This window comes from Pelophylax lessonae (genome assembly GCF_965119305.1).
Source record: "Pelophylax lessonae genome assembly, chromosome: 1".
Taxonomy (NCBI): domain Eukaryota; kingdom Metazoa; phylum Chordata; class Amphibia; order Anura; family Ranidae; genus Pelophylax; species Pelophylax lessonae.
Genome location: NC_138768.1, coordinates 662,403,648 through 662,428,424, shown reverse-complemented (window position 1 = coordinate 662,428,424; position 24,777 = coordinate 662,403,648). Strand labels below are relative to the sequence as shown.

The window sequence follows — 24,777 nt, the reverse complement described above, 5'->3', positions numbered from 1 at the left end:
GATGGCAAAACCGAAGCAGAGTCTTTGCGAAGCCAGAGGTCAGGAGCCAGGAGGGTGGTCAGACGAAGCCGGGATCAGGAACCAGTAGGGTAGTCAGACGAAGCCAGGATCAGGAACCAGCAGGGTAGTCAGACGAAGCCAGGATCAGGAACCAGCAGGGTAATCAGACGAAGCCAGGATCAGGAACCAGAAGCAGCAGCAGTCTTAGAAGCATGTGAACACAGGAGGACCAAGCAAGGAACTGAAGCCACAGACCTCCTATATATATGAGCTAGGCATCCAGCTCCTCCCAGTGGGAAGGAGGAGCCGCAGAGTGGGAGGCTACAAGAAACCCAGAAACCAAGATGGCCGCCAGCACATGTCAAACGAAGGAGAACAGCAAGAAGGTAAGACCATGACAGTTTGTGCACTGGTGCATAAAGCAAGGTCCATAAAGATATTGATGAGCGAGTTTGAGGTGGAGGAACTTGACTGGCCTGCACAGGGTCCTAACCTCAACCCAATCGAACACCTTTGGGATGAATTAGAGCAGAGACTCTTAGCCAGGCCCTCTCGTCCACATCAGTGCCTGACCTCACAAATGCGCTTCTGGAAGAATTGTTCAATATTACCATAGAAACACGTCTAAACCTTGTGGACAGCCTTCCCAGAAGAGTTGAAGCTGTTATAGCTGCAAAGTGTAGGCCAACTCAATATTGAACCCAACGGACTAAGACTGGGACGCCATTAAAGTTCAACTGCGTGTAAGGGCAGGTGTCCCAATACTTTTGGTAATATAGTGTATATTGCTAAATCTCTTCCCAAATGATCAGACTATTGTCTAAATAGGTATGCAGAGAGGTGTAGGAAAAATACTAAAACTGTGTAGAAATGTCTGTAATAATTCCTCTTTTATGGTAATTAGGTAATTTTGGGGGAAAAGTAAAGAGAATTAAATGGAAACTTTTTGCAATTATTATTGTCTTTATATGCAAAAAGATGCATAAAATCCTGCTCACTGATGACTTTGTAATCTTACTCTACAAAGGAATGAATCCCATGTTACTTCCTTGAATTCTGTGGCACATATTCACTATGCCCTATATGAGTAGTGGAATCGCAAGTCAAGGTGTCAGAAAGTGACGGATTGTGTGCTAAGCTGTCAGAGAAGGCAAACCGACTGCAGGTTGAGTTGGACAATGTCACAAATCAGCTTTCTAAAACCGACAGCAAATCTAGAGAAATTGCCAAAGATTTCTCTATCTTGGAATCGCAGCTGCAAGACACTCAGGAACTCTTACAGGAAGAGAGGTGTCAAAGGCTGAGTTTGAGCACAAAACTCAAACAAATGGAAGATGAGAAAAATGGCTTCCTGGAACAGTTAAGAGGAGGAGGAAGCAAAGAAAAACCTATCAGAGCAAGTCGCAACATTGCAAGCTCAGATAGGAGATATGAAAAAACGCATGGAAGAAAGTGTTGGTTCATTAGAAAATGTTGAAAATGTGAAAAAGAAGTTTGATCAGATGCTTGGTGAGGAGAAGACTGTGTCTGCAAAATATGCAGAAGAACGCGACCGTGCAGAAGCGGAGGCGCTTGATAAAGAGAGCAAAGCCCTGTTCTTGGCTCGCTCCTTGGAGGAAGCTCTAGAGTGTAAGGCTGAACTAGAAAGAGTTAACAAACAGCTGTGTACAGAAATGGAAGATTTGGTCAGCTCCAAGGATGATGTTGGGAAAAGCGTTCAGGAGCTAGAAAAGTCTAAGCGAGCCTTAGAACAGCAAGTAGAAGAGATGAAGATTCCGTTGCAGGAACTTGAAGAGGAATTACAGGCAACAGAGGATCTGTCCCAAAGAAGGGATAGTGTGCCTGATGCAGTTTATAAAAGGATCAGTGTTTTGGGGTCTGTCCTGAGTGAGCATAAGAAATTTGATGACATGTTGTTTGAATCACCCCTCTGGAATAAACATTTCCTTCAAAAACGCCACCTAGTGGAGAAAACTAAGGCTGTTGGTGAAAACGTGAAGCAAATGAATAAGTGCCTTTCAGGGAATATTTCCAAAATGGAACTGGTGAAAGACAGGTGGCAGAAGTTTGATCGTGATCTTGAGATACATTCTATGTGGAGTTCAGATAAAGAAAAGGAGCTACAAGGGAAAAGTAATGCAATAGCAGAGAGTGCATTGAAGAAACCTGTAATAGACTGTGTTGCATTTTCATGCTTCTTCACTGATGCAGAGAGGAGGTCTGTAATGGATACCACCCAGATCGCTGGGTTCAACTGTCTACGGCTAATTAATGAAGCTACTGCCTTTGACCCATATGATGGTGGAAGGAAAGTTGATAAAGTACAGATATTTCTTGGAACAAAGCCAAGTGAAGCAGAGGTTCTCAAAGTTTTGTGGAAATCATTTATTGATTGCAGAGAGAGGCGGCTCAAGAATGTTGAAGACTTTAAAACTAGCACAATTGAGTTGCCTATGGATCACGGTCCTCCATGGCGGATAGGACAAACTTGTATGCAAGACAAACTTGAGAAGGAGCGAAATGATGCCAAAAATGCAGTTGAGGAATGTGTATATGAGATGAGCGACAAACTGTGTGACATTTATGAGAAATCTGTCAATGAAGATGACAGAAACAGTTTCATCCGGAAGCTTGAGGATACTAGGAGGCTTATCAGTGAGAGTCAAGAGAAGTGCCTGACACATGCGTGTCTGGAAATCTGTGTCCCAACCCTAGGGTTGAAACAAGAGGGGGGGTATGTGACAGGAAGTCAGGTAAATCTGTGGATGTAGTCACAGACAGGAGATACATTTCCACCTGGTTTAGAAAATTCACCAATTACTATAGGGTGTCGGCTGAAAAGGTAGCCAGGACGGCTTAAGGAAGTTGAAAGGCCTTCAGCTGTTCGGAATGAGGAAGTTAAGGCCTCTATAATTTGTCCAAAGGAAGTCCTATTGATTGCTGCCTCCTGACGCCGTGTGGGCTGGGGAGAGGACAGTCAGATGTGTGCCTCCCGATGCTGTGAGAGCCTGGGAGAAGGATTGCTGCCTCCTGACGCCGTGTGGGTAGCGGAGGACAATCAGATGTGTGCCCCCTGAAGCTGTGTGGGCATGGGGAAGACCTCCTGGAGCGATGTGCGCTGAGGAGGGTAACAAGTGTGAAGACTACTCAAGGATCGTTTCTATGTGAAAAGAAACCAATGGACATTTCCTGTGTGAAGGGGAAATTAATTAAGACTAAAGACTACTCAAGGTGAGGTCTTGGACTATTTCCATGTGGAAAGAAATAAATGCACTGTTTGCTATGTGAAGAGACAAGCAAAGGAATGTGTTCTATGTGAAGAGAAAAGCAAAGGGACATGTTCAATGGACATTTGTTATGTGGAGAGAAAATAAATGGACTATTGAGTGTCTGCTGTGGGATCAGTAAAGTTTGCCCAACAGTAGGTTGGAGACAGACTTCATTAGATAGGTTCCTGTGTGTGAGAAGGTAGCCGCCCACAGTGGCAAGGATTTATTTTGTGTTTTATTTTTATTTTGATGTTTTTGAGGCTTGCACTTGTGAAGAAAATTGCAAGAATAAAACCTTACACTGTTTGCAACCACTTCTCGGCTATCTCCCTGTGTAACTAACCCCCCCAAGGAGTCATCCACGGCCGCCACCGAGCTAATCAACCCCACAGTAGGCACTGCTGTGTCACATATTTCACAGAGCTTGCCTTCTGAACTACAGAGGTGCTATGAAGTCAGTGCAGGAATCACTGCTAGCAGGCAGCCAGGTACCATGGATATGCAGTCCTTTAGAAATTTAAAGTAAACTGCAGAGGAGAAGCAACAAAACATGCAGGGTATCCAGAAATTTGTGGAAAGAGATGGCCAGCAGACAGGTAACCCTCAGAAAATTAAAGCAGATTTTTAAAGTAAGCTTATCCAGTTACGGACCGCCCGCCGCAGTTTTACTGCAGCAGGCAGCTCCTCGTGCGCGCCTGCTGCTAGGGGACTTTCGATGCATGGGGCTGGTGGCTCCGATTGCCGCTGGCCACCCGTGATCGCTCCCCACTGAGAGAGAAGAAAGCTCAGCTGTTGTAAACACAGCTGACCGTTCTTCTCTCTGGAATGATCACAGAGCTCCTGTGATCCTGCTATATAGGATCACAGGTCTCTATGATCATTTTAAAAGCGTACCCCCCACACGGTTCAAAAGCCCATCCCCTATGCCAGTGATGGGGAACCTTGGCACCCCAGATGTTTTGGAACTACATTTCCCATGATGCTCAACTACACTGCAGAGTGCATGAGCATCATGGGAATTGTAGTTCCAAAACATCTGTAGTGCCAAGGTTCAACATCACTGCCCTAGGCTTACATTTAACCCCTTGATCACCCACTGTTAACCCCTTCCCTGCCAGTGTCATTGTAGTAACAGTGCATATTTTTAGCACTGAATACTGTAGTAATGTCACTGGTCCCACCAAAAGTGTCAAAAATGTCAGTTAGGGGTCCGATCTGTCCGCCCCAATGTCGCAGTCCCACTAAAAAACGCAGATCTGCGCCATTACTTGTAATAAAAAAAATTAAAATGACATAAATCTTGCCCCTATTTTGTAGACGCAATAACTTTTGCGCAAACCAATCAAAATATGCTTATTGAGATTTTTTTTTTTTTTTTTTTACCAAAAATATGTTGCAGAAAACAAATTGGACTAAAATGATGAAAAATTTTGACTTTGACTTTTTTTTCTTTTTTTTTTGGGGGGGGGGGGGGGGGGAATAATATATTTTTTTTTTTTTTTTTTTTTTATAGCGCAAAAAAAAAAAAAAATTGAACAGGTGATCAAATACCACCAAAAGAAAGCTTTATTTGTGGGGAAAAAAGGACATTGTCGCACCACCGTGCAATTCTCCGGTAAAATAACGCAGTGCCGAATTGCAAAAAATGGCCTGTCATTAAGGGACAAATCCTTCTAATATATAACCTAATTGGTTATGAGATTTTTTTTAAACTATTTGATTGTATTTCTTTTACAATGAAAGCGTGTGCTGTGACTATAGACTTCCTTTAACGGAAAGCTAATTGAATTTATGCAGTTTGACCGGCAGTGATGTCACCACATCAGAGCAAGTTTGTGACCAACTCTTGGTGCATTTATTAGGCATTTATAGCTTCTTTCCTGGCAATAAAGCTGACCATAGATGGGTAGAATTTCAAACCAAAATTCTTAGGAAAAGAATGTTTAAAGAAAGTTTGTCCTTCTAAATATTAGTGGGTCAAATTGATGTTTGTTTTAAACTGCTGTGATGAGAATATGTGAAGGAGCAGGTGGCAAATATTTAATTATTTAAATTTTTTTTTTTTTTTAATAAAATGAGTTTCTAACATTGTATGTGGTTTTAATTCGCTTACGTCTATTCATTCAAAAATCAAATGTTAAAAGCAAAAGAAAAAAAAAAAAGTTTCAAATGTTCTGAGCAGTTTCGTACACATTTTCGTAAGACTTTTTGTTCGAAATTCTAATAATCTCTGGCCAGCTTTAGACACAGCATGCTTCTCTCTAGCGCACCGTGCTTTAGGCGCTGTGAAAGTTAGTTTAGAGGTGAGTTTCTTAAAATGATGGCACATTCAATGTACAGTAAAGATTTGATCACAGGCAGTATTTGATTAGACATACTATTGGGTCTATATGTTCCTTCTGGTCCCTTGGTCATCAAATCTAGAATTCTAGCCTGGAAATTGAATGATTTTTGCTCAGTTTCTTCCCTTGTAAGTTCCAGATTAATTATCTCGCATGCAAGTTAAACAATCTATGGTACTTTTTGCTTACAGTTTTTGTCTACAGATTTCATAATCTTGATAGCATACTCTAATAAACATATTTCTATCTAGAAAGAATGAAGTTTAGAAGATGTTCGGCATATAAAGTAACCCAGTTATTTTCATAGAGTGAGTTCTCACTACAGAAAAAAGTGTGTGGATGTGATACCTCCATCTCACAAGCAGCACATAAATCCTTTGATTCCAACATTTCTCAGATGTGTCCAGAAATGTCACCAAAGGCTTTCCTTCCTGATGCCTCCTCTTCATCTGTACATACTGCTAGCAGTAGGTTTTTATTAATATTTAGAAAGTTTGCCTCCAGCAGTACTAAAGTGAGCATCAGAGAAACAACAGTTGTTTACCACGTTTGAACTGAAGGATCTCGCCCCAGAGATATGCTTTCACTTGAAGTGTACATCTTTCAATCTCAGCCCGCTACAAAGAGACGCATGAATAACAATTGTCATTTCTGGGCCGTACCTCTCCAATTATTTATTTGGTTTGTGTCTTCCAAGAAATACACATAATGGAGAGCGACACTCAAAGCCCAATCGCTACTTTTAATGACAGCACGTTCATATGTCTCTGTGACATGCGTGTGTACATAAAGAGAATAGAATAAACAGTCTTCTTAGAGGAAATTGTTAATAGCATTAACCTCCGTTACTGGGCATATCCAGGAGCATTACCAGATAGAGATGTAACAATCCTTTTCCACCTCACATGTAGCAGTTTAGATCTCAGCTGCTACACTTCCATAATATGCTTTTGTACATTGTCACTTGCATAAAGCCAGTTACATGTGTGATGAAATGGTATAGCCTGAAGCAGTTAGAACGTATTATCATTAATTATATATTGTTGTTAGAGATTACCCCCTAATTAATTGGACCATAGCAAACGACCATGATTTTAGATGATTGGGTTTATAAGCATAAAGAAAACATGCTGAATGTCTGGGTGATCACTGTCGCCCTCTTCCAATGGGTGAACCTTGTTTGATGACAGCTGTCTAGGAAGGACCTCCCCTCACATTTGGTCTTCTCCTAGATCATACTGTGTGTTTGGAACAGGAGGCCAAGGAATATCGCCCTACCTTTTAAGAAAAATGTTTGCACACCGCCTGTGCAAACATACAGAATTTGGGGGTGGTACACAAGACATCAACATCAACCTGTGATTAAAAAATACATTGTAGACTTAGGCTGTTCTTCATATGTTCTATGAGATACTTTTATTAGTCAAGATATGTAACTTTTTCGAAGATCCTTTATTTGTGGAAGGTTCCCATTACCTGTTCTCCTTCTGGGTCACAGCTTGAACCCATTAGGGGTGACACATAGGGAGGACAGGGATAGGCTATTCCTATTATTGCAACCCCATTGACTTCCACTTCTACATTATTTATTATACTTATTAACTGTTCATTATCGCTCATTGACTCTCTCTATATCTTGTATACCATTTGCCCACTCTATATTTGGACTCTATCTTCTTTATATTTTTACACTTCTGTTGTATCTATTGTATGTACATAACTCTAAGTGCTGGTTCACACTGAAGCGGCGCGACTTCAGGGGCGACCTGTGAAGACGCGTGCACCGCGACTTCGGCACGACTTGCACGGACTTCATAAAATGAATGTCTATGCAGGTCGCTCCAGGTCGCCCCAAAGTAGTACAGGTCCCTTTTTCTAAGTCGGAGCGACTTGTGTCGCTCCTATTAGAACGGTTCCTGTAGCAGTCAATGGACCGCGATGGTGCCTGACAAATCGTACTAGTGTGAATGGAGACTAATAAAATACTTTGAACGAGAAAAATTACATTGTAGACAATTACTTCTGCTGATTTCTTGTGTCGCTGGAGTTAACAGATATGTTTGTTGACTTTTTTTTTTATTAAAACCATGAGTGTTTCTATGTGAAATTACACTAATAGAAATTAGTCAGAAAGCTAAGGTTCTACGACATACTGATACACACATTTATTGACCTTATCACTGCCTTGAATAGGCCCACTGATATTGGAAACTGTCAGTGGTGATAATATACAAGCAAGGAGGCCTTCATTGCACCCAACACTGAAATCAGCAGTGTCAGCGACCCAGGAAAATGGGGACATTACCTCTTCAGGCATGTGACAGTGCTTAGGCGGAGCAGCTCATTAAAGCACTAGATAGTGTTACAAGCTGAGACAGAGAAGTTTCAAGGCAGCGCAGGCGGATGGGGATTAGGGGCCCTTTGCAGAGAAACTGTCTGGTGCCCTCCATTTCTGTTTTAAGGAAAAATAAGGCGCACATCTACCACAAATAGGGCTGCCCCTCATTTAGCAAAGAATATGCATCAGGGTTTTTTTATTATTTTTATTTTCCCTGCACCTGTACATTTGGACTGCTAAATGAAACAATGTTAAGATCTGCAACAGATTTGCCACTGTAGATGAGACAGTTTCACTGCTATAAGTGGTCCGGGGCAGGTTGCTAATATGGAGCAGCAGAGGGAGGGATTTATGGCTCAAGCTGCAGTTTTATTAGTAAATCACTCTCAAAATCTGTCTTACTGATTAAATTATGCACTGTGCGACAAAATTAATAAATCTCCCCAAGTGTCACTGGGAACCTGATCAGCAGTGTAATCGCTAGCCTATTAATACTAGAATATTGTATTTTTTATCACTTGACTGCTTTTATAAGCAAGAAAAAAGGTATTTGTGCTGGAAACGTTTTCTTTTAAACACTAGTCTACTACTTACCTATGAATATACCTCAGTTACAGTCAGGGGTAATGCACAGGGTTTGCAAAGTTTTGCTACAGTACTGTAGATTTACAACTGTTACGGGTTTAATGATAAAAGTAAATTTGTACTTCAAGAGGAGCTCCAGGCTTCCCCCTAAAGAAACTAAAAGTCAGCAGCTACAAATATTGTAGCTGCTGACCTTTAATAATAGGGCACTTATCTGTCCAGGAATCTAGCGGTCTCCTCACCCGAGCTGATTTTTTAATCAGGTGCTGGCACCGCCATCTTGACTAAGGAAAACCGGCAGTGAAGCCTTGCGGCTTCACAACCTGTTACCTACTGCGCATGCACAAAAGCACACTGCACTTTGTGAAGGGGCCAGCTGCAGAAGGAGAACTAAGCAGCGAACTGGGCCGGTAGTAGGAGCGGGTACCTGTCAAAACCAGGTACCTGCTCCCTCCTCCCATCAAAAGGTGCTAAATGTGGGGGAGGGGGGGCAGACAAGCGGAGCTTCCCCTTTTGGGTGGAGCTCCACTTTAACAAGCAGAGTACCATGTAATCTAATCCTACCCTCCTTCTTTTAGATTATTTGTAAATGTTCTACTTGTATTTCTTACAATTAACGACCTGCATTGTTACTGTAGTTTGCTTACGGTTTTTATAAATATATACACTTTTCCTTACAATTCAGAATGGAAAACTTGATAAGGGAAAAATTGTTTGATACGTGTTCCCCAACAATTATACATTGACATTTCTTCGGTGACTCTCAATTTAAAGAAACAAGAAAAATAGAGCAGCATATTACACTGAATAGGCCTTATAGGGATCTTATTTTTTATCTTTTAATATAAAAACATTTTTTTTTTTTTTGTTCAAATGCACAAGAATGAGTCTCTTGTACTTCAGATGAGATTCCCCATAATGTCATGTTAGTGGGATTCTACCATTTGAAGTCTGTAGTTGACAGATGTCACCTGAAAGGGCTGCTTATGGATGATCCTGCAGTGTCAAATTCTGTTGGGTAATTTTAGACAAATGTGTCATGTGCAACATGGAAGGATGGCAGGCTATACATTAGTGATTTCCCCAGTGCTTCAAGCAGGTAGTAATGCGTTGGGAAGTGCTCAGTCTCCACTGTGTACTGCTTTAGCATGGGGAAAAAAATCAGTTTGGAGAGAAATGACTTAAGACGTGGAGGAATCCATTTGCAATGTGTGCCATCTAACATCTCTCAGACAATGCATTGTATTAAAGAGGCATTTTTGATTAATGTTTTATAAACACTTTTCAGCATGACAGCTTAAAGTTGCTCTAAATGTGTGCTTGGTGCTCACTTCCATAAAGTCAAATGCCTCCTCGTAAAGTCTCGTCAGAGTCTGTCATCCATAGTGACTCTGAATTTCTACCTTTAGAACATTAAAATTAATTTGCTTCGTTTATACAGCTTCGGTGATAGCACGATGAAAAGACTCATAGCCTCACATTTGCCTAAATGTGTTATCCAGAATGTCTTTTATTCATGGATGTTTGTGCTCTTAACTAAGTACCGCAATACACTTTAGCAAGCACCTCTTGCTGCGGAATGTATGAGATACTGTGAACTTGTGTGTGTCATTTTATTACAGCTGATCAATGCTGAAGGGAAAAATGTAGCACAAGTACAACTGTGTTCCTGAAAGACTCACGCAATGCCAAGTTTAACCTTCAGTACAACTTCAATGAATAAAGTTCTTAGTAGTTCAGTGTAAATATATCATTTGACAAAGCCTTGGTATTTGATCACTGCTGCGTTTTTTTTTTTTCTTTTTTGCGCTATAAACAAAAAAGACCGAATAAGCAGTAATTGGTTAACGCGAGCGTTATAGGGTCTACAAACTATGGGATATCCACAGGATTGTTTTTATACTAGTAATGGCATCGATCAGTGACTTATAGTGGGACTGCGATAATGCATCGGACTCTTAACTGACACTTTTGACTGGGCTATGAAGCAGTTAAACATCTAGGGCGATCAAAAGGTAACGGTGTGCCTAGCCAATGTTTGTGTGCTGCTTTTACTAGGGGGAGAGATGGGTTTTGTTCCTGCTTTGCAGGAACACAGGATTCATCTCTTTTCCCCAGTCAAATAGGAACTCTGTCTTGTTTACATAGGCAGAGATCCATTCTGAGTCTCTGCCTGACGATAAATGGGTGCCGGCAAACATTGAGTGCCTGTCACTGGCAGATCAGCTTCTTTTGTGAATAATCCCAGCAGAAGCGGCCCGCTGGTGATGCTCGCACCCCTGCAGGTGAAAGTGCAGGATCCCATATATATATAAGTGACCTGGCACACAGCTGCCACCCTGTAGCAATAAAACTGCTAGGGCGGTCAGCAAGTGGTTAAAAATTCAGCCCTGAAATGAATAGGGAGGGAGTACAGCCTACCCTTTTTAGAGTTGAAGTTTTCCAAACAAACATTGCAGTAGAATCCTAGAACTCCACACTCACCATTGCTTGAAATCTGATGATCTGAAAACCCCTTTTACCTACCTGGTTTTGTATAGAGGAGCTTTTTTACAAACACAAGTGCAGGAGCCTTACGGTCTCTTACATACAGAAAGCATGATATAACAAAGTGTGAATAGAAAGAAGTTTCTAACCGGTCTTGGAATTTTGAATATAATTGGCGCTACAACAAGCAAAGAAAGATGTTACCAAGTGTATGCTTTAGGAAGCATGCTCCCACCTAACAAGTGAGGAGCCATGGTTTCTGGCTACAGAAGGTTACATGGTATGTATGTGAGCCGCTCAGGCTGTTAGGGAATCTAGTCCTGTGTCTGCTGCTGTAAGTGCTGACTTGGAAGGAGCCTGCTCATGCTCCAGACAGTGACAGATCAGAGCAGAAGATCCCGGGAGCCGCACATCAGAACAAGACCTGCTGTGTGTGTAGACAAGTGGCAGTCTCAGCCTGGACCCCTGCCAGACCACGCCCCTCCCAACGCGTTTCACTCCACCCATAGGAGTATACTCATGTGGAATTGCTCATGCAGCAGATTACAGACAACTCAACTAAAGCAGAACATAACTTCCAATAGCAGATTTGCTGGAAATGTTTACATTTTTTTTTTGGCCCAGCCTACTGCTGCCATTCTAGCCTAGGTCAAAATGGATGTATAGCTGATCCAAAGCCTCAGATACCTACAACACATCTTCCAGGAGACTGCAGGATTAGTAAACAGAGCAGCTGGGGGGAGGGTTGGGCAGTCCAGGGTGCCAAGTTTAGCACATCATCAGAACTGGCTGGATGCACCCAGAAGAAGACTAAGATGGTTAGCAGGTCCCACTGTATGGCAGTTGTCTCGACACTGGATTCGCAATGCAGGTGAGTATGGGTTTTGAAGAGCGAGCACTACAGCTAAGAAGGAAAAATAATGGGTGGGGGTAGAGGGAGCTGGGTACTGCTTTAAGGTGATAGGTGTTATTGGACTTTCTGATTTAGCACCGTCATACTGTTTGCTAGACAACATTACCAGTTCCTTTTGCAATGATGTCAGAGTGCATTGAATACAAAGTTCTCTGCTTAGGATCATCCTGTGCAGTTGCTTCCACATCTCTTGCAATGTGCAGGGTTTACAGAAAGGGTATAGATAGAAGTCAGGGTTAATGTGGAACTCCTGTACTGCCTGTAGTAGGAAACCTGATTTTTAATCCTGTAATTGATGTCTGTTACATTTTAGTCATGCCTCATGATATATGCCTGAACTCCATGTGAAGTCTAAGCACCTCCCTTGCCCTACTTCCAGCAAGTGAAACATTTCTTTTTTTTGGTCTGTATAGTATGGGGAAATGTTCCTACCCCAGGCACAACATTGGCACACAACAGGAAGTAAGGGAAATGTCTCCAACAGGTACAAGACTGCAATAAAATACATTTTTAGCAGATGGGGGGAAGAGGCTACTCTTTCTCTCTCTCTTTCAGCCTTATACAGCTGTCAGTATATATTGTCCCCCTTTATTGTCACTTAGACTGGAATAAAGCTGGCTATACATATATCAGTGTGTTTTTTTTTTTATTAGCCAGCAGACTTATGCAAAAAAAAAAACAATGCATCCATCCATCCACACAGTCGAGGTGGATGGGGGGGGGGGGATTCCTCTTCGTTGTAATTGGCTGCAGCGCTGATTGAAACAAAATCTTCCAACAAGGTCATTCAAGAGCAGTTGGTCCTTAAAGTGAAACTTTCCCCATACCAACTTGATAAAAATAATGATCTTTAGCAAGGAACATATATTCCACAATAATAATAATGTTACTAAAATGAGTGTGCTGTAAATTGCCTCCAGCATTGTTACTATTTTTTCTTGCTCGAGGCTGCCATTTTCCTGAAGCCCAGAACCTATGAACAGCAGTAAATCTTTAGAAGAGCGGCATCTACAAATTTAGCACAATGCCAAAAATAAAGAGAGACTGAGACTGAGCATGTGCAGAGTGGATTTAGACAGCGTATTACTGGATTATAAACTGTATAGGCACTTGTTTTATATGTTTTACATCGCTATACCTGCAAAAGGACTGAAATGATCTAGCAGGACTCCGTTTTCTCACTAAAGTTCCACTTTAAATTGATTACTCTTGAACAGGAACGGCCATAGATGAATCAAAATCTAGCTGGTCCCTTGCTTAGCGTCTCTTTTTGATCTTGGACCATATGTGCAATGTCTTTATGTCTTTATTACCTTTTGCAATGTGTATTTCTACTACTTGTTCATTTTGTAAATTTGTACATTTTTGAAAACTGCAATAAAAGGATGAAACTAAATTGCAGCCGGTCCCTACTGAGCCGGACACATTTCGATCCATGTATGGTCAGCTTTAGGGGAAATCTTCTTTCTGTAAATGCAGACAATGGTAAAGTCAGTCCTGGAAGATGATCTAGCCTGTTCTCAACTCTATTCAAGACTCAAGTCTTCTTTCTGCATTGAATCACACAATATTTGCTTGTACTCTTTATTTCACTGCACAGTACAGATAGTGTGATCATTTTTAGAAGAACTTCATGATATTTAAGAATCACAGCTAGTTTGGATCATTTAGTTTGCCTTTTGGGCAAATAGTTTGTTTGAAGATCCTATTGCTACAGCTTTACATATTGCTGTTACCCACCTTGAGAAGAGGAATAGCTATGTCAAAATGCATTTTGTGGATTTTAACTTGCTGTTCTTGCAGTCTCACCTGCTTGAGCAACCCCCTCTGTAACAAGATTTTGGACTTTCTTAGAAATAGGCCTGCAGGTAGTAATACTTTTTGAACTGTATTTTTTTTTTTTTTTTTAGTACAAGTGTTTCACTTCGCCCATTATTGTTTACTCTGTATACTTATGACAGTACTCCCTGACAAAAAGTTGCTCAGTCCTAAAAGGAATTTTATGGTCCCAGCATACACTTTATTTTATAAAATTAGTAACGTAATAATACAAACAGTTATTTTTGACAATCCAATCTACTGGTAAGCTTGCTTTAAAAATTGCCTTTCATGTTGTGAGTGCTGCCTGTCTGGTGGCCATCGATTTTCACATTTTCCTGGATTCTCTGCATACATTGCAGCTTCTTCTCTGCTGTTTACTTTTGTATCTAAGGACTACATATACTGTACATATGGTGCCTTGCAAGCAGTGAATCCTGTACTGGCTCTGCCTCTTGAAACTCCTTCTCTTAGAAGGCAGGCTCTGTGAAATGTGTGACACAGCAGTGTCTATTAAGCGAGCAAAGTGAATATGTGTCACAATTTAAGGAAGTTAATGTGTGAATATCTTGATAAACTAAGTTTACAAACTTTGAGATCATTCAGATTAATAGGAGTAAGTTGGAAATTGTTGAAATACAGTGTGGAAATTAATATATGATTTTACATTTTGACGATAGTTATGCTTAACCACTTAACGACAGCCTGATGTAGATTTACTGTTACAAGGTGGGCGCTGTGTGCAGAATCGCATATATACAATATACGGGATTCTGCATTTATAGGTAGGGGGTGCACGCCCGCCCCTCTTGCTGTGCTGTGATTCGTCACAGCACATAATTGACCACTGGCACCCGTTGATCGGCTCTGAGCTTCACTAAATGCAGCTCTGTGAATGTAAACAACAAGAGGTGTGTTCAGTGACAGGGGATCTCGTTGTTTGTTTCCTGCTAAGCAGGGAATGAAAACAAACTAGATCCCCAAAAAAAGTAGTACACACATAAACACTTATTAGGCACACATTTAACCCCTTGATCACACTAGATGTTAGCCCTTTCCTGCCCAGTGTCATTAGTACAGTGATAGTGCATATTAGCACTGATCACTGTAATAGTGTCACTGGTGATGTCAGTGGCAGTTAGTTCCCCCCCAGCGTCAGATTGCCTGCCGCGTTATCGCAGTCCCTTTATAAGTCGCTGTTTGCTGCCATTTTACCAATAACTTAGCAGAATACATTTTGGCCAAAATTAGTTAGATTATATTTTTATTTTTACTTTTTATATGGGGTGTTTTATAGCAGAAAGTTTTTTTTCTTTCAGAATTGTCGGCATTTTTTCTTTTATATAATAAAAAAAGAAAAACCCAGAAGTGATTGAATACCACCAAAAGAAAGCTCTATTTGTGTGAAAAAATTATGTAATTTTTGTTTGGGTATTGCATTGTGTTGTGACCATGCAATAGCACAGTGCAGCATTGCAAAAATGGCCTAGTCATGAAGGGGCTAGAACCTTCTGGAGCTGAATTTTTATAAATAAAAAAAAAAATATATTGATAAGGGTTCATATCAGGCAGAGTGTTTTTTTTTTTTAGATGGTGCAGAGATAACCTGCTGTTTATATTAAGGTACAAAGGAGTTCATAGTAGATTTTAGAAGAATTTACTGAGGTCCAACCCCCTGTGTTTATAGATGTGAGGAGGTTGAGCAGGTGAACAGTTTAAGGTTCCTGGAAACGTTTATGACAGATAATCTGTCATGGCCAGTGCAAATGTTGGCTCTATTAAGTAAGGCACAGACTCTCAACAAATCCTCCTTTTCACAGAAATGCAATATAGAGTGTACTGACATGCCATGTGATATTATGGTAGGGGATGTCTACAGTTCAAAATATGAAATCTCTTAAGAGAGCATTAAAAACTGCACAAAATATTATAGGTACTGGATTACCAAGCATTAGGGATGTAGAAGAGAGGAAATGTGGCACCTATGTAAGCTTTGGTCTTTTTAGCTTCTTGCCGTCAGGTAGTCCGTATAGGAGTGTTTGTTCTCGGACTAGTGGATTGCACAGTATTTGTTTCCCTATGCTTGTTAAACGCCATCCTATTAAAGTTTATATAGTAGGTTGGTTGGGATTTAGCTTGTGTAAACTTTTTAAGGAAAGGGTACTAGATTGCTGCTAAGGGAGATAAAAGTGATTCTAAATTGGTTTATTCTTATTGTATGCATTTACCTTTTTAGTACATTGTTGCTAACATGTTTTATACATATAAGTCTTTTTATGTGTAGTATTGGGGGGAAACTCTTCATTGTTGGAAGGATGCTGTAACATTCGCCATTTGTAGTAGCAGACAATTGTTTTTATATACACAGTCCTTTAACCAACTCCACCCTGGAAAGTTTTGCCTCCTTCATAACCAGGGTATTTTTTGCGATAAGCAAGAAATAAAACTGTTATAAAACAATACCTATAAATGTCTTTATAAGTTTAGGCCAAAATGTATTCTACTACATGTTTTTGATTAAAAATAAGATGATCTCAATAAGTGTGTGGTAATTGGTTTGTGTGAAAGTTATAGTGTCTATAAACTATGGTATATATATCAGTTCTGATGTACTAATCTCATTTCTCGAGGCCCTTTTTGGAAAGTAGATAGTCTTAGGCATTTAGTAGGAGGCATGGAAAATTCTTTTTGAAGTTGTAATTTTTTTCACAGTTTTTTTGAAAATCAAGAAATTGAATAAAACGTTTTTTCATTTTTTTTTTTTTTTTTTTACATACTGTCACCAGTGCAGCAGAGCACAACTGGTGTGGTGGTGATCAGGGACACGGACCTGTGACAGTATGTTAAAAAAAAGAAAAAAAATTAAAAGTGACTCAATAAAAATGTATTTTGTTTTTTAAACTTTTTTTTTTTTTTTTTACAATTTCTTTTACATACCATAGTAACACTGTTTGTTTTTTTTTTTCAGCATTTGATTGCTGTTACAATGATGATCATTGTAACAGCAATGTTTTGTACTGTCCTGAAAGGGTTACATTTATAACATGTGATTACTAGTGATCTGTGATTGGCTGCACCTAATCACATGGTACAGGGTGCTGTAATTGGCCCAGGTATATTGTAATAGCTGTGGGACAATCACAGCATAGGAAACACAGCTGTTATAAATTAATAAAACTCCAAAATTGCAGCTCTTGTAGGATGTTCCATGTCTGCAGTTGTCCGGATTTACCAAAAGTGGCCCAATGAAAGGAAACCCAGTGAACCCGTGCCAAGATCAGGGCTGACCTAAGCTCATTGATAAACATGGGAAGCGAAGGCTGGCCCATGTAATCTAAACCAGTAGAGGAGCTACTGTAGCTCAAATTGCTGAAAAAGGTAATACTGGGTCCGATAAAAAGGCGTCAGAACACACAGAGCATCACAGTTTGTTACACAGAAGGCTGCATAGCCGCAGACCAATCAGAGTGCCCATATTGACCTGCCTCCACAGCCAAAAGTACCTACAATGGGCACGTGGGCATCGGAGCTGGACCATGGAGCAATGGGAGAAGTTAACCTGATCTTAAGAATTCAAAAATGGTTTGAAGAACACGACGAGTTTGAGGTGTTGACTTGACCCCAAAATTCTTCAAATCTCAATCCAATCAAGCATCTGTGTGATGTGCTGAAAAAACAAGTTTGATTCATGGATGCCCAGTCTCGCAACTTAAAACAGGTTTGATTCATGGATGCCCAGTCTCGCAACTTGCTAGACTTAAAGGATCTCTTAATGACAGCTTGGTGGAAAATACCCCAGGATACCAGGTGGTCATACTGTTATGGCTAATCAGTGAATATACTGTGTGTAATCTGTATTTTTCTAGTGTTTTCTGTATGTAAGAAAATTGCTAGGAGCCATGGGTGATGGGTATAGACTTCACTGCAGTCGTTTTTCAATTGTTCAGGAAACATTTACTTTAAAATGACTGGGGTGTATTGGAGCAGGATTTTGGATTGTTTAATGTATTTAGCCCTTTCCAAGTTCGGCAGATTAAGAAGCACACACTCCTTTAATATGGTTTATTGCCAAGAGCTGTATGCGCATATTTGTTACAACAGTGCAAGTGAAGGTGATCTGTTACTTTACAGCTATCAATAATAAGATTGTATCTTTGTCTTCAGGTATTCCTATGCTGAAGATTGTGTTTGCGGGATATGAACATCTCTCATTAATATCTGTTCCTTTGTTGATTTATCATCCGGCTCAAATTCTACTTGGAAGTGTATTAGTGCCAACGATAAAATCTTGGATGCTTGCCAGACAAAAGGTAATCTCCACCGCTTGGGTTTTGTCACAGTACTGAATAGTGTTTGCTTCAGTGACGGTTATGAATTTAATTCTTGCTTTGTTAATTATAATGATGAAACTGAAATTGAAAAACTTTTAAAATCCAGCATTTTTCCTAATACTTTATCAAAGGTGACAAAAAAAAAGGAGTTTCTACCAATATATGGCTAAAAGTTGTATGAATATAGATTTATTAATTGAACTCCATATTCAACAAAAGCTCAAGAACACTGTAATACAAGGTTAATCCTTTTTTTTTAAATAATTATTTGCGTTTGAACCAAGATCGCTTTTCACTTGTTAAAGGAAGTCTTTTGAGAAGTCTTTTGATGCTTTCAAATTAAGGAGGAAAAATAAAGTGTCTATTTAAATAGTTCTTCTCCTTCATATACAAACTAGAATGCCTTGAAATCTATTTTATGCTCCTCAGTAATTAAGTCAATCACAAACAATTCCTCACTGTCATATTGTAATATTGTTTTGCCCCCTGTGGCTTCTTGAAAACAAGGATGACACCTATGCCGACTGGTAATGTGGGACTGTTGTTAAATATTTAGAGCCTTGAATTCTGCATTTTTACTTCTGGAGTGTGACTGAAATCTCAAAGCAAAAGTAGTCTTTGTGCACAGATATCACAAAGAACAAATGTTTACTAAAGTAAGATTTTCTTTTCCTAGTGAGATGTCCTATTATTTTAAGTTCAGAAAGTCTATGTTACAGCTCTGTTCTGAGAAGAAATAAAGTAAACCAATTTCTGCATATCACTAGTTCAACTGAGGTGGAATACAGTTTGTATAGTGTAATATTGGTTCCAAACAAGAGGAGTTCTATATGCATACCAGGATCTTTGCATTCATTAAACTCCTAAAATTCTCTCTTCTCCTAACCCAGGGGTCTCCAAACAGTGGCCCTAGGGCCAGATGTGGCCCTTTGCTTATATCTGGCCCTTGGGGCACAATTCCTTCCACTGACACCAACAGTGGGGCAAAATTTCTTCCACTGACACCAGCAGTGGGGCAAAATTCCTTCCACGGACACCAACAGTGGGGCAAAATTCCTTCCACTGACACCAACAGTGGGGTAAAATTTCTTCCACTGACACCAACAGTGGGGCACAATTCCTTCCACTGATGCAAACATTGGGGCACAATTCCTTCCACGGACGCTAACAGTGGGGTACAATTCCTTCCACTGACACCATTGTTTACTCCTCCCATTGAAGACAGGTCATTTTCTTTTCTGACTTATCACAGTACAGCCCTTCTAAAGTCTGAAAGACCGTTAACTGGCCCTTTTTTTTGGAAAGTTTGGAGACCCCTGTCCTAACCCATGCACAACACAATTGTTGACATATTGCTATGCCTTTTAATAAGATTAAAAGAATGCTGGTTGTAAACTTTCAACTTGCTAGTAACACGGACTGTAAAGCTGAACTCCAGGTAGTGTATTTTAACATTTTTTAAGCATTAATATTTGCTACAACTTTAGGCAACTAGTGGTACAATTGATACAATGTCTATAACAGACACCAGTTCCAGTGCCCCTGCATTACAATTCAAAAAGCACAGCCTGTGATGATATTGCAGCTGTGCTTTATGAATGGCAAAGCAGAAAAAGGGGGTGAAGGCACAACACCAGAACTGGTGTCTGTCTTAGACACCATTTCAATGCTGCAGGGAACCAGAAGAACAAACACCACTTTCCAACAGAAGCTCAGTAGAGTTTGAAAAAGCTAATAAAGTAAAACTTCACTTGTGGATTAAGCAAAAGTCTTAGCAAATATATAAGAATTGTATAAATAAAAAAATAAAAAATAAAAAAAAACACTGTGCCTGGAGTTGGGCTTTAAGTTCTAGATTCACATAACCATCTTTAAATATACAATTTTTGATCTTCTGCATCATAACATATACCCTACCAATAGGAAACAATTAACTCCACTAATAAGCAATCCGTTTCAAAACTGCTTACATCTGCGAGTATATGTGAATGCTATTCACAACATCAAGGCACCTTTCTAACAGTCAGACATAATCATAAACAATAACAGTACCAACAATGGGGTAGAGTTTTGTATCCTTGGAATTCAGAAAGAATTTACCTGCGCAGCAAAGTAAACAGCTGAAACATGTAAGCTGTCATGTCTGCAGAAGGATTTGTAATTCTCAGGAAGTCTTGGGATCTCAACACTCAAGCCAGGAAGCACAATCTGCTTCGTGACCTTCAGTCAAGGTCAAGGTATGTTGCCTTCTAAAAAATATTCATACCCCTTGACGTTTTGTCATATTGCAACCAAAAACATAAATGTATTTTATTGGGATTTTATGTGATAGACAACACAAAGTGGCACGAAATTGATAAATGGGTTTCAACATTTTTTTACAAATAAATATCTGAAAAGTGTGTCAATGCTTTATAGAACCACCTTTCTTTGCAATTACAGCTACAAGTTGTTTGGGTATGTCTCTACCAACTTTGCGCATCTAGAGTGAAATGTTTGCCCATTCTTCTTTGAAAAATAGCTCAAGCTCTTTCTGATTAAATGGAGAGTGTCTGTGAACAGCAATTTCTAAGTCTTTCCACAGATTTCTCAATTGGATTTAGATGATTTGGACAATGACTTGGCCATTCTAACACATGAATATGCTTTAATCTAAACCATTCCATTGTAGCTCTGGCTGAGTCGTCATCCTGCTGAAAGATAAACCTCCGCCCCGTCTCAAGTCTTTTGCACTCTAACAAGTTCTCTTCTAAGATTGCCCTGTATTTGGCTCCATCCATCTTCCCATCAACTCTGACCAGCTTCCCTGTCCCTGCTGAAGAAAAGCATCCCCACAACATGATGCTGCCACCACCATGATAATGTTTCCAGGGTGATGTGCAGTGTTAGTTTTCTGCCACACGTGGCCAAAAAGTGCAATTTTGGTCCCATCTGACCAGAGCACCTTCTTCTATATGTTTGCTGTGTCCCCCACATGGCTACTCACAATTTGCAAACGGGACTTATTTTGGCTTTCTTTCAACAATGGCTTTCTTCTTGCCACTTTTCCATAAAGGCCAGATTTGTGGAGTGCACAACTAACAGTTGTCCTGTGGACAGATTCTCCCATCTGAGCTGTGGATCTCTGCAGCTCCTCCACAGTTACCATAGGCCTCTTCGATGCTTCTCTGCTTAATGCTTTCCTTGCCCAGCCTGTCAGTTTAGGTGGACAACAATGTCTTAGTAGGCTTGCAGGTGTGCCATACTCTTTCCATTTTCGTATGATGGATTGAACAGTGCTCCGTGAGATGTTCAACGCTTGGGATATTTTTTTATAACCTAACCCTGCTTTAAACTTCTCCACATTTTTATCCCTGACCTGTCTGGTGTGTTCCTTGACCTTCATGATGCTTTGTGTGCTAAGGTTCTTTAACCACTTAAGCCCCGGAAGATTTTACCCCCATTCCGTCCAGAGGGTTTTTTGCGATTCGGCACTGCGTGAATTTAACGGACAATTGCGCGGTCGTGCGAAGCTGTACCTAAACGAATTTGACGTCCTTTTTTTCCCACAAACAGAGCTTTCTTTTGGTGGTATTTGATCACCCGTGCAATTTTTTGATAATGCGCTATAAACAAAAAAAGAGCGTCAATTTTGCAAAAATAACAATATTTTTCAAATTTTTTTATATGAAATTCCCCCAAAAAAATGTAAAAATCTAAATTTTTTAACATTTTCGGCCAATTTGTTTTATGCTACATATGTTTGGTAAAAAAAATCGCAAAAAGCGTATTTTGATTGGTTTGCGCAAAAGTTATCGCGTTTACTAACAAAGGGAAAGATTTTTGTCATTTTTGTTGTTTTTTTTTTAAACGCGTAATGGCGGAGATCTGTGTTTTTTTTGCGGTACTGCAACATTGCGGCGGACAGATCGTACCCTTGACTGACATTTTTGACACTTTTGGGGTTACCAGTGACATTTCTACAGTAATCAGTGCTATACGTATGCACTGTTACTGTAAAATTACACTGGCAGTGAAGGGGTTAACTTTTTTTGAGAGGGAGGGGTTATGTGTGTCCCTAGGGACATGATTCTAACTGTGATTGGCTGTGGCGTGAGGTGTAGGAACAGTGATCAACGGTCCTACATAGTAGAACCGTATGATCACTGTTTCTACACAGGGGAGCATGACAGGCGGCTTGTTTACATCAACCGCCTGCCTTTCTCCCTCTGCACCGGCGATCGCCGAGTGACCGGCAGACATCGGGTCCGCCGGTCACACGCGCGGGGGGGGGGGGGGTCCGTGACCGTGCCTCCGGGGGCGTGCACTCGCTCCCTAGACCCTCACAGGCTAGCGACGTAGTACTACGTCGCTCTGCCTGTGAGGGGTGACCGCCGCAGTAAATAGTCGTGCGGCGGTCGGCAAGCGATTAACAAGGGTTTCACAGAACAGCTATATTTAAACTGATTAAATTACTCTATTTACTAATTAGGTGACTTCTGAAGGCAATTGGTTCCACTAGATTTTATCTATCATTTTCCATCCACTTTACAATTATGTGCCACTTTGTGTTGGTCTATCACATAAAATCCCAATAAAATACATTAACGTTTTTGGTTGTAACGTGACAATATTTCAAGGAGTATGAAAACTTTTTCAAGGCACTGTATGCACTATAGGTTGGTCAAGGGCCTGCTCAGTATGAAGGACATAGGAACAGTATGACCTCTTTCCAGTGACCTTGTTGGGAGGGGATGGGGACACCATTTATTGTCATTGGAGTCTCCGAAAAATAAAAGGGCCTGTTGTGTATTTCAGTATACAAGTGGCAAACGAAAACTTCTACGTATCCATACTAAGTGGATTGGTGGTTTTCCTATATAGTGTCTAGAGACATTCTTGGCATAAATACAAATTTGTGTAGCTTTCCAGGAAAAAAGTATGAGAATAAAAAAAAAAATGCAGGCTGTCATTTAAGGGCCCTTTCACACGGGCGTTCCGCATGTCCGTATCTCATCCTATTTTTTTGCAGATGATATACGGACATAATGTATGTCAATGGCATTGCGGATGTCAGCGAATGACCATCCTCTGACATCCGATTTTCTTGCTGTCAGGTCTGTTCCGTTTTTTGGAACGGAACAGAATCCTATTTTTGTTCCATTTAAAAAACGGAACGGATGCAAAATCGGATGTCAGTGATGATATCCGCAATGCCCATAGACATACATTATGTCCGTATATCATCCGCAAACGGATGGGATGAAATGCGGACATACTGAGCGGATGACACAAGTGTCACCCGCTCCGTGAAAAAAAAAAAGTGCTGGTGTGGATCGCAATGCGGTCCGCTCCGTGTGAAAGAGCCCTAACTCACATGCTAAATGTAGCTTTAATTTAGTTGTAAACACGTTCATTAAAATCAACTTCACTTATTTTATGTGTTTTTTGTTTTTGTATTTCAGGCATTGAAGTTAACAAGGCAGCCAAAGGTCCCATTATAACAGCAACAGTAAATCAGTGTAAATATGTACTACTGTGTTATACTGTACATACAGACATCATACTAAATACGTATGTCTGGAAATGTTTGCTTCAATGCATATTTTATTTTTTTACATACAACTCTGAATATCTAAGTGCCTTACGGATGCATTTGGTGAATACTTAGTTTGAAAAGAAGAAGCCATGTTGATGTTCTAACTCATCTTTGTATTTTTTTATTTGAAAAATAAAGATCCTTTGAGCCTGTTATGTCTTTAATTTTTGTTACAATCGCTGTGTGCAAGTTTTTTTTGAAAAACTGTACATGCTGTGAAAAGCTGTGTGCGCAAATACACCTAGTTGTGTATCCTGAAAAAGCTAATCTTGAGTTCTATGTGTATCCTGTTTCCTGCATTTTTTAAAGCCCATATCCAGGAAGTGATTGCTTATTGGAATTGTCGGCCTTCAGTATAATCACATAATTAGTTTCAGAGTTACTAAAGTAATCCTTTCATGAGAGAGATTTCAAGATTGCCACTGCTAACCTCTACTTTGGAAATAAAATATTAGCTGCTGTTTGGTTTAGTGTTGTTAGTCACTGATCCAGAATAAGTATATAGATAGGGAATACTGATCTTGCTGCTGCTTGTTCCCAGTCTGTAAATACGTTCTCAAGCCTAACACAGCCAGCAACTAGCATTTTTAGGAGCTCAGCCTCTACTCTCACAGCATGCTTTTAAACATACATAGGGGTAAGGATTTTAGAGCTGAAAATTAAAATTTCATGTTAAATCTACACTTGCCTGTCCTAAAATTTCACCACTCCTAAACGTTCAGTATGTGTTTAAAAGCCTCTCTCTGGGAAAAAAATCAAATTCTGCTGCAGGTGTAAAGTGCAGGCACCTAGGTAAATATGGAATATTGCATATGAATCTATTATATTTTCAAAGACAGCTATTGGGTGGAAGCACTTTGCTCCCTTTCATGTTTTCATCTTTCTCCTCAGCAGTTTAAAACCATGTTTACCTCAGTAGCTCAAGCTGAAAAAACATAAAAGACAAAGAGTCAGAGCAATAGTTCCTCTGTCTAAGTAGTAGGGGATAGCCGGCATGAAAGGGAAGTAGATGTGCTTTGCTTTCTAGTTAACACATAGTGTTCTGGGAATCCTTTTCCGTATATATTTTCACAGATCCAACATCTAGTTATGGTTTTGTGTGTGTAGCTAGATACA

At 40.1% G+C, this 24,777-nt stretch overlaps 1 protein-coding gene across 1 annotated transcript in view; it reads left to right on the top strand.

Annotated features, from left to right (window-relative positions):
* Nucleotides 1-23,813, top strand: part of SLC10A7 (solute carrier family 10 member 7) — a 345,341-nt gene extending 321,528 nt beyond the window's left edge. Inside the window, exons 11-12 of the mRNA XM_082258940.1 lie at nt 17,917-18,062; nt 23,528-23,813. Coding sequence (XP_082115066.1) covers nt 17,917-18,062; nt 23,528-23,566 — 185 coding nt within the window. The 3' untranslated portion in view covers nt 23,567-23,813. The remainder of the gene's footprint in view (nt 1-17,916; nt 18,063-23,527) is intronic.
* Nucleotides 23,814-24,777: the final 964 nt, after the last annotated feature.